Source organism: Natrix helvetica (genome assembly GCF_964273705.1).
Source record: "Natrix helvetica genome assembly, chromosome: 1".
Lineage (NCBI taxonomy): Eukaryota > Metazoa > Chordata > Lepidosauria > Squamata > Natricidae > Natrix > Natrix helvetica.
This window is the reverse complement of record NC_138548.1, coordinates 245,971,517-245,982,576: the sequence shown is the minus strand read 5'-3', so window position 1 is coordinate 245,982,576 and position 11,060 is coordinate 245,971,517. Positions and strand designations below refer to the sequence as shown.

The 11,060-nt window shown below is 41.0% G+C and overlaps 1 protein-coding gene across 1 annotated transcript in view; it reads right to left on the bottom strand.

Annotated features, from left to right (window-relative positions):
- Positions 1-1,317: 1,317 nt before the first annotated feature.
- The window catches only part of NHERF1 (NHERF family PDZ scaffold protein 1), a 72,840-nt gene continuing 63,097 nt past the window's right edge, over positions 1,318-11,060 (bottom strand). The window contains exons 4-6 of the mRNA XM_081966546.1: positions 7,051-7,091; positions 4,602-4,700; positions 1,318-2,692 (exon numbers count right to left, since the gene is read on the bottom strand). Coding sequence (XP_081822672.1) covers positions 2,525-2,692; positions 4,602-4,700; positions 7,051-7,091 — 308 coding nt within the window. The 3' untranslated portion in view covers positions 1,318-2,524. The remainder of the gene's footprint in view (positions 2,693-4,601; positions 4,701-7,050; positions 7,092-11,060) is intronic.

The window sequence follows — 11,060 nt, the reverse complement described above, 5'->3', positions numbered from 1 at the left end:
AAAAGACCCCCTCCTGGAAAACCTGGCTTTGCCACTTCTGCTCCAACATCCGCAACATCCAGTCTAGCCACACAGTCAAAGATAACAGAACTGATGCAACATAAGACTACAGAGATGGACTTTCAACAAATGCTTCAACAAATTCTACAGGGCCAGGAGGAAATCAAGAAACAGTTAAGGGAAATGAAAGATGAAATTAAAGAAAATCAAGCCCAAATATATAAGAACTCACAAAGACTGAATCTTGTGGAAGGGGGGGTGGAGGAGGTGAGGGGGGTGGTGGAAGCTGTGCAGAAAGGGAACAAAGATCTTGACATCCAACAGATGAAATTAGAATTTGAGAGAATGTCCTATTATCTTAGATTTCAAAATGTTATAGAAGAAGATGGGGAAAATATAAGGGACATCATGACAAACATTCTGGCTGACTATACACACAAAGAAAAACAACAGATGGGGTGGGATATAGATCTGGTTTATAGAGTGAACTCAGCTTATGCTAGAACACACAATTTACCCAGGGAGGTTCACATTAAATTCCTTAGAAAAACCACAAGAGATGAAATTCTGGGTGTACAAAGGGGGCAAGCATTGACATATCATGATATGGAGATAACCATTCTGAAGCAGATCCCTAAGAAGATTAGAGAAAAAAGAAAAAATTATTCGCAATTAGCGAATAAATTATACCAGAAAGGGGTGTGGTTTAGATGGTTGATGCCTGAAGGTATGCTGATATTCTGGGAGGAGACAAGAATCAGAATTAATTCACCCATAGAGGCGCAGGCCTTTATGGAAAAAAATAAAACACTCCTAGAGAAACCACCAGACACTACAACGGACACGCAGGACACGGGAGGGGCCAGAGCTCTGCCAGTGGAGGGAGATGGGGCAATAGCAAGAAGACTCAGATCACAGAAATAAATATGAAAATCATATTATTATAAATTGACCGAAAGTGAAAATGGAATTATATTTGGATTTTATATTGTAATGTTTAATTTGATTGAATTTAATAATAGAACTAATATGCTGATTATAATCAACTATATACTAATGCATTATATATAAATGTACGCTATGGGTATGGAGGGAGGGGGGCCTCACACACTTTGCAACTGCCAAAATTTGTATACCTGTCCATTTACCCTTTTCCCTATAAATTTTGAAAAACCAATAAAATTTTATTACGAAAGACTAGAGAGATTGGTTAATCTCATGCAGACTTCAACTTTTGCATACACTGTGATCTGCGTATGTGGCTTTCAAAAAAAAAAAATCCTTAATTTTAAATAAGCACACAAAATCAAGGCAGCATTTTGCTCCAGTAAACAGATTCTCTTACATTTGACATCAAACATTAATCAAGGAAAACAAAAACAAAAGAAATATTTATGGAAGAGGAATGATTTTTATACTATACACAGATACAGGGAAATGAGCCATAATTAGAAAACAATTCCAGAAATGAAAATACTATTATCAGTAAGTTGTTAATTCATCATGAGTATTGAAAACCCTGATTGGCTCCATTTCTGGAGTAAATTGAGCATAGGATATTACCCTTGTGTGCTTTCGATTGCTGCATTAGGCACAATTCCTTACCACCTCCACCTGGCCAAAAGAAAGTGAACCTCACAGGCTGGCTGCTACAACAGCTTTCAATTATTCTACTTCTTACACTTTGAAACCTCCAAAGCATGAAGCAAGAAGTATTGGGTCTTGCCTACTAAGCCCTTTCTTGCAGTGGCAATCCAGGAATGTCCTTACCCAAAAAGAGAGAAGACGGTGGAGCATCAGAAATGCTTCTCTCCACTCGTAGCAAAGCAGTTCCTTGAAAAGAGGACAGAGGAACTGCCCCACAAATGGACGTTCATTTGTAATCAAATTAGGAATTAAAGTACTCTATGCAAGCTTAGACTATGGTCCTAACAGGACATAGTCTGGAATAGTTCAATCAGCATCCAACATGATTTCTCTCTGAAGAGAGCCAGTTGAGATCTATAGGGATTAATGGTTTTAGATGTTTAACTTCAGCTATCTTAAGAGTTAATGGACCTACAGTACAGCTATGCATCACACTGTCCCCCTTTTCAGTGTGGCACCTGACGTATTACATCCTTGTCCTGTGCATACATTCTCTTTATATATAGATATGTGTACGTGTCTCCTGCTACAGATCCAACAGAGACACCAAATTCATTTTGGATTCACATCCACAAGCTAGCTTAAGCTATTTATAGAGGGTATATGAAAATGTCTCATCCTCCTCTTTAAATACACCTGCTTCTCCAAAACAGTGCAGGCAGAATTACCAGGCCATGTGTTTGCCCTTTCAGGTGACCCAGGGCAAGACGAGATCTTGCATCTACATTTCCAAGCAAAGGGAGGGGAAGAGAAGAAGGGCAAGGAAATGTATCTAGGGGACAGGAATGCGTAGGGGAAGGGGAAGGGGAGGCATGATCTGGCCAGTGTTTCCAATATTGCCCTTACATCACCTCCCTGCTCGGGGGCTTGGGGTGCTTCACAGATTGCTAAAGAGTTCGTTTTTCTTGCTCCAGTCCATTTGTGGTGCCCGTTTGCTGGTGCGTTTCTGATGGGCGCGCTCTTTGGCTACTGCCAGTGGGATGTCCAAGTCAAGAATGGGATCGGATGTGGTGCTGAGTTTGTCCTCCTTCTCATGAGAGTACAGCTGTAAGAAACGAAAGGGTGCAAAAACAGACAATAGAGTACCCAACAGCTATCAGCTATTCTGCTGAAACAACCTCTGTTTTATGGGTGACCCAAAGCCCACACACTTATTACTGGGTGCATTTACATGACACAACTCTCTATAGTTTGGAGTAGCAATGAGTATGAAGCCTATGAAGGCATCTAGCAGGCAGATTATTTTCATCTCCTGGTATTAAAGGGCCTGGAATATTTTGGTTTGCTGCAGGATGGGAAAAGATTAACCTTAAAAAGGTTACTTTTTAAATTTTTATTGTACAGAACCTGTTGTGAATTTATGAATAAAAGGAGCAACCACGTGACAATGGAAACACTGCAGTGGAAGCAGTTGTGCTTGTGGTCTCTTTCTGTTGTCCTGCTCTGTGACCACAGGCTGGAGGGTAAGAGAGCAGTGAGGTGGGTCACTGTTCTTTAATTTCCTGTCTGGGTTCAGGAACTAACACAGTCACGATTATAAGCCATGATTCTAGATTGGTTAATGCTCGCTATCTTAATACCCACATCCTTCCAAAGATCACTATAGCCCTAATTCATGTTAACATGGAAACACATCTATTGATTGCTATTAAACTGTCAATTTTTGTTTTTTTTGTTTTTTAAAAATTACTTTAAAGACAGGTAGCTTTAGGCTGATCAAAGGAAATCAAAGTAAAAGTCAGTTTAGTCTTAGTGTTTAAACCACACAGCAACGCCAAGTTGTTCTGCAAGATCACAACCGCACCGTAATTTGCAAAAAGGATCTAATCCATTTCGGGAGCCTGCAGAAAAAGGCTAGTCTAAATAACTCTCTTTTAAGCATTTGCAGAATTCAGCCTCATCCACTTTCGGGATCACAAAAGCCACACTCACGCAGTATTAAAATATGCCCCATTTGGGGTTTTCCACTGGATATATGCAGAAATAGGTTGGGTGACTCTCCCTAATTATCAAATTAGCTTTATGGCCAAAGGGGATATTAGTCCCTCTTTTTTCAATAACTCTCCCTGGACACAAGTAGATCCTTAGATTAGTGTTGGGTACAAATCAGGGGTATTGCTGACGGTTTTACTACCGGTTTACAACCCCGCACGTGTGTGCTCTTCAATGTAAATTGTTCTAAACACTAAAATCCAAAATGGCAGAGGTCCAGTGGTGGCAAGGGAACCAATTCAGGAGCATGGCAGGCCTGGGTCGCTGCCGGTTCTGTGACCCGGGTCTGACTTCCACTGCCGGTTTGGCCTGGTTTGGCCAAACCGACAGTAATCCACCTCTGGTACAAATAGCAAATCACATCCCTTCAACTCTTTTCAGCAGGAACATCTGACAGTTCCTAATCTGTAACTAAGTCTCCAATAGCTATTTCTCATCAAATAAAAAGTATTTAACAAACCTGTTTTTTTTTTAAAAAAATATGGATAATGTAATCTTTCCAAGCGGTCACAAAAAGAAACGACAAAAGTTTTACTTATCATTGAGCCATGGTGGTGCATGGTGGTTAGAATGCAGTATTGCAGGCTGACTCTGCCCACAGCCAGGAGTTTCATCCTGACCGATTCAAGGTTTGACTCAGCCTTCTATCTTTCCAAGATTGGTAAAATGAGGAGCCAGATTGATGGGGCCAATATGCTGACTCTGTAAACTGCTTAGAGAGGGCTGTAAAAGCACTGCAAGGTGGAATATAAGTCTAAGTGCTATTGCTGATTAATTAAGAGAAAAATGTTTCTTCTACCAAACAAACTGGGACTTAGCTTCTCTATCACTGCAGAATAGTACCATATGTATCCTTCTGGTCTTTTGAGACAGTCGAAGGAATATTTACCTACACCTCGCATTGGATGACCCAAATAACTCACCACTCCCATTTGCCTACTACACCCAGACTGTGTTCATACCTCAATGGAAGGTTCACTTAGAGTTGAAGAAGGAGACAAGGTCATAGGGCTAGAAGGGCTTTCAGGATTAATCTCCATTTGTCCATCTCTAAGGTTCCCCTAGAAATAAGAAAGAAAGAAAAACTCAAAATGTAGTGGCAGGAGAGGGCTCTTTAAGTAATAGGCACAGCATTATTTCATTCATTAAAGGCAGTGGAACTGAACACATTTTATTGTGATGCTTTCTTTCTAGCCAGTCATGATGATCTCATAGTCCTATTTCCCAACTGGATTGTTATCCCACTGTAGCTTCGCATAAGGGACTGGTCAGTTCCGTCTAGTAAATACACTGTGTCCATTCTTCTCAAAGACCATTGTTCTCTGTATCAAGGTTCATTTAAATTCTCCCCTGAGCTGCTGGCAACAAGGTCAGAAAAAGTCTTGTTAACATACAATACAAGGATAATAAGTTGATTCAAAAGAATTTTTCTGGTACAATTCCGAGCTGTGGGTGCAGTAGCAAATCCTTACTTTCCCTGGGAACTTTTAGTAGGGGGAATGTTCCTTTATTTGACAAGGAAGCTGTGTGGGCTCTCTTTTCTGTTTTGACCAATCACTTGGAGGGCATTATAGAATTAGAAAGTGAAGCAGGATGGATGCTGCATAAATCAATCTGGAAAAGGGGTGACAATCCTATGAGTCCATGCCCAGCAGCTATTCTTTCACTCATCTGCTAACTTCATCTCTCTTTTTTAAACTAACTGGCCAGTTCAGCTTTTTGGAAAGAAGCGAATAAACCACCACCAGCACAATTCCTCAAGCTAAGTTAGAGCAAATTCCCCTTTCGTGTTGCTTGCCTTTGGACCAATAAATTTGTTATCCATAAGGGAGAGCATTTACTTCACTTGTTCTTACATCAGTGACTGTATTCAGATGCTAAACATGACCAAGTGCTATTACAATGAACCACTCCCTATCCAGTTCTTCTGCTTCCCCTATTCATTAGAGTGTATCATGCCACCATAAACTCTAAACTATGATTCATGATTAGAAAAAGCAAGACAGTTTGATCACTTCTGGCTAAAGTCTTGCTTGTTTCCACTAAATATAGTTAAGACTTAACCACAATTTGTCCAGATTTGAATGATAAGCAAATAGTTCATTAAAAACTCCTTGCAGCAGCCTTCCGTTGGGTGTTCTCATTGCACCAAAATTTCAGCTGATGTACACAATTTAACCAGTCTGTTTTTGGTAAAATGCCATGCATGTATTGAGGTTTTATTAAACTTTGAAATTTCTGGGAAAGAGTTAAGCTGGGCAAATTGGGAGAGGGGTTTCTGGGAAAGAGGAAAATTGAAAGACTGAAAGATCTTGAATCTTGAATTCTGTTGAAATGTTGCCCCAAGGAATGTTCGCATTTCAGAGTCTTTTAAAACAAGGGATTCTCCCTCTGAACCACATGGGCGGTTCAAAAATGTGAGATATAAATAAATGAATATATAAATATAAATAAATATACCTCTATATTTGTTGTAGAGATGTATATGCAATGATTCTGAAAGTGATTATTGCATTACGTCATATGGCAGAGTTATTCATCTGCAGTGCAGAACAGCAACTATTGGTTTGCAATTAACATTCAGACCAACTCGGGGGGAAATGACATTGAATGACATAACTATCCTGTTTACCCATAATCTGGCAACATCCTCATTCTATCTCTGAATGTATATTCAACTTTTTTTTAAAAAAAGGCCAGCCCTTTAAAAAAAAACATATTTCTAATGAGGTTTTCCTTCTTCTCCGACTTTAATTAGGCTTTGTTTTTTCAAAACAGACTGGAAGTAACTTGGCCTTTTAAAAGATGTGAGAGTCCACCCATGGGGTGAAGAATGGGCCATTCTATCCAGTGACAAGAGGCAGGCTCTGAAATGAGTGACAGGCCTTCCAAGGCATCGGCCATCCCTCTCCTCAGACTGCTTTTCTCTACAGCAGGGGTGTCCAAACTTGGGAACTTTAAGACTTGTGGACTTCAACTCCCAGAATTCCCCAGCACAAGTCTTAAAGTTCCCAAGTTTGGACACCCCTGCTCTACAAGAACATCAAGAGCAATGATTTCACAGCCCACCTTCCTTTACCAATTTACCAAGGGCTGCTCTGAGCAGTTTGTACAGGGAAGTTTTTTTTAAAAAAAAAAAGGAGAAAGAAAATATCTTACAACTATTTGAACACAATCTTGGCATGTGCAATGCTTCTGTATTATCTCCAGTGTGAATGTATTGGAAAACTAGGGACAGTTAAAATTTCCTAACAATGTAGACTCAGAAGGCATGAGAGTAGTTCAGTAATCTGTTGATGCTCCCCACCACCACCACCAATAACAACACATATAGAGCAGAGGAATCTGCAATGTTGAATGTTGGCTCTAACACATCTATCAAGGAACCATGTGATTGGCAGTAATTTTTACCTTCTCCACATCACCATTAGCAACTGGTTCTGGTAAAAGACCTAAGAGGGAGAAAGAACAGAACAAACAAACAAGAAGGAAGTGAATACATTTTATTTCTTCTAGCAGGATTTCTACAACCCATTGCACTACTACTTAGCATATCCTGTAACCACTAACAGGTTGACTCAAGGATCATTGCTTCCTCTGGGAGCTCCCAATTTTGCTACAGAAATATATCCCATCATCAGAACCCCACCCTCTCTCTCTCACATGCACACAGGCACACACACACATACATAAAGAAACACACCCTTCTCTGCAGTCACCTCCACAGAGCAGATCCAATATGGGGCAAAAATTGACAACTTCTTTGTCTTTGGGTATTGGTTAAGGAGCAGGACAGATAATATTAGACATCACCAGATTGGGTAGGTGATCACTGTTATACAGTTTATTGCATATAAGTATGTATGTATGTATGTATGTATGTATGTATGTATGTGAGGGGCTCAGTGGCTAAGACGTTGAGCTTGTCAATCAGAAAGGTCAGCAGTTCGATTCCCTAGCGCCACGTAACGGAGTGAGCTCCCATTATTTGTCCCAGCTTCTGCCAACCTAGCAGTACAAAAGCATATAAAAATGCAAGTAGAAAAATAGGAACCACCTTTGGTGGGAAGGTAACAGCTTTCTGTGCTCCTTCGGCATTTAGTCATGCTGGTCACATGACATGGAGGTCTTCAGACAGCGCTGGCTCTTTGGCTTTGAAACAGAGAGGAGCACCACCCCCTAGAGTTGGGAACGACTAACACATATGTGCAAGGGGAAATTTTACGTGTATGTATGTATGTATGTATATATGTATTGGATGGAGAGATGGGTGGATATATTTCCCTGCACACTTTTATCCAGGGACCCAAGGTACCTTACATGGGTACTATTAGGGATTAAAGCATCAAATTAGTACCTTCCAGTTGTACATCCCTCCAAAACTGACCCAGTATGTATGGTTTTCAGTGAGTGCCTTGCATCATTACAATCTGTCACAATTTTATGTTAGGCAAATAGTACCAGCACCACCTCTGGCCTACATGCCATACAGGTATGTGTGAATTGCAAAACCACCTAGGCAGTATCAACCACAGGTACTGGCATTTTTCCTTCTCTGTCACCCAATAGGCAGGTGATCAGGTTGAAACTTCGATGTAATTATTGCTGCCTACGTACAGAGATTTGCTACATTTTCAATTATAGCACAGCTGCCTTCAAGGAGAACTGGGAACAAGTGTGGTTTTATTCCTGCCTTTGTGTTATTTTCATAGAAACTCTGGAAAGTAGGCTGTGGTGAGAGAGATCATGGAGATCACCCAGTGAACATTGTAGCAAATCCATATCCCCTCAACCTAACATGGAATTGACACTCCCATTTCATGTGTCCAACGCACTCAAATTTTGCACACTGCAATTTTAACCAACCGTAACAAACAAATGCATGGAATTTCATGGATTTTATACAGAACTGCATGCCCGAAGATTTGGATTTCAGCTTTATTACCGATGCTATTTTGACCAGAAATGACTGTCTAAAACTCAAACGTGTAGTTGTTAAGACACTTTAATAAGGCAACGATGAAACAGAACCTACTATTGCAGATTATTTGATTTCTGCAAGTTGTGTTTCGCTTTGGGTTTTTCCCAATAAACTTCAAAAGGTTCTTGAATATAAGCCAACCTTATGTAAGTATAGGAACTATTTACATACACCATAAACCCTGAGATCTTTGCAGTCATTTTTTCAGTTCTTCTAAGTAACTGCTGATGCCAAATCCTCTGTCCCTGCCCCAAGATTTTTCTTGCTTAACTCCGTCTAGTCTTTTATCAGATGTGCTGTTCTAACCTAAATCTTCCTCTGAACATCCTTTATATGCTCCCAGGGTTAGTATTCCTTTACAGTATTAATATTTTTCTCTTCTTTTTGCATCGGATTCAAATTTTTGAGATCTAACGTTTGACACTTTTCAATCGCTGGCCTTATTGTTTTATGGAATTAAATCAAAAGAAAAACCGTGGCGGAATAATGAGCTGTTTCAGAAACGTTGAATTGAGTTCAACTCTTGGAAAGTCGTTGGAGGAAGTGACTCAGGGTCTAGAGCTGCAAGTCTGCGGTGCAACAGCCGCTTTGCATGCTGGGAGATTCCAGGTACTGTTCCTGGCATTGCCAGGAAAACAGTGAAGTAGCAAAGGATGGGGAATTCTGCCTGGAGAGCCACTGCTAAGCAGGGCAATTACTCTCCATCAGACTAAGGCAGGGGTGTCCAAACTTGGGAACTTTAAGACTTGTGGACTTCAACTCCCAGAATTCCCCAGCCAGCTGAAGTCCACAAGTCTTAAAGTTCCCAAGTTTGGACACCCCTGGACTAAGGCTTCATCTGGTTTAAAGCAACTTTTCTGTGCATTCTTGAATGCTAACTGGGTAAGTGGGTGTAAGAACACACAAACCCAATACAAATGCAAAACAACCTGCAAAAGTCAGAATGGTGCCTTAATGAAAGGTTTGAAAACTGCGAAAGCAAGTTGTTGAATTGAATTTGTGATATATTCAAAGAGGCCTGTTAAGACCTGGTTGCTATGACACTAACACAGTGGCCAGATGCATATATTACACTGGAGGCTGCCCCCCCCCCTCTTATATTTAACTAGGGCACAAACAGAGGAATACACAGGACCTGATCCAGAATCACGACACTAACCTAGTCCCTTTTCGTGCGCGTGCTGTTACAACAGACACACGAAAGGGATAGCACTTGCACGGCAACAGCGTAATAATGCTTGTCATTTAACTCCCCCCCTGACCGACATCTGGCAGGGGAATCAGATCAGATTCAAAGCCAGGACACAGAGCGGAAGTGGAGCCACCATTTTACGTGACCATCAGTTACCACAAGTCAGGAGAGGAAGAGAAAAATGTTAGCTCAGCAGTGGGGAAAGTTGCAATGAGCTGCATTTCGCTTGGTTTAAAAGTAAAGTATGAACCAGGCCATTAGGGCTTCTGCAGTCATCCTCGTTTGGCATCAAGTGAGAGTTCAGCCAAGGTGCCCCAGTTGTTCAACTGGTTTCCACAAGTCTCCAGATTCTGTCAATAAATCCTCACCAGTGACACAGTGGAAATTATGCACTCAGTCCAAGAACTGAAGAAAGCATCTTGTTTTTGCTCATCTACTTCGGATCCAAATATCTGCTTCCTGATCTACTTCCTCTCCCTTTCTAAAAATTCACATCCCCTCCCCCAATGCAATAACTTTCACTCAAGGCCAGCTCTAAGTCCCAACCATGTTCGCTGAGAAATTAAATAAGAGCAGCGGGCAGAATCCATTTCTTTCTGGGATTGGACGCTGTGCTTTTGTCGTCAAAGAAAAAGAAAAGGCAGTTAGCTGGCGTTGGAGTTGTGGTTTAGCAACAATTGCAGAGATAATTCTGAGGTGTACTTGCCAAAGACACAAACAATGCACAAGGACTGAAGGAAATGGCAGTTGGTGGCTGGTGCCACAACAATGAATCTTTTGTTATAGGGAAGGAGAGAAAAAACATGTCCCCATGTTGCCTTAAACAAAAAACCAGACTGAGCTGGAGGCCTGCCTAACTCTTCAGACCTTGGATCCCCTTCCAATTATAGCATGTTGCAAATAATTGCAAAATATTAGGACACCTTTAAGTAAAACAAATGGCCATCTTTCATAATCCAAGTATAGTTTTGGCTCTGGTTTAGGTGAGACAAAGCTCAGAGCCAAACTAGAAGGGCAGACAGTCTCCATCCAGAATAGGCAAGTTCTCAGGAACACAGAGAAGGTCAGCTGGACACAGGATGGCTATCAGCTAAGAGAGAATGTGATTCCTTCCCACCCCCTTGGGTCTTGCATGTCGCACTGCAATATCATCAAGAGTCATTGTGGCACAAGCCCAGATAACAGCAGCAATAATATCGCCACCCTTGTAGGTTCATTCCCCAGATGTCAAGCCGCATAGAGTCGCCT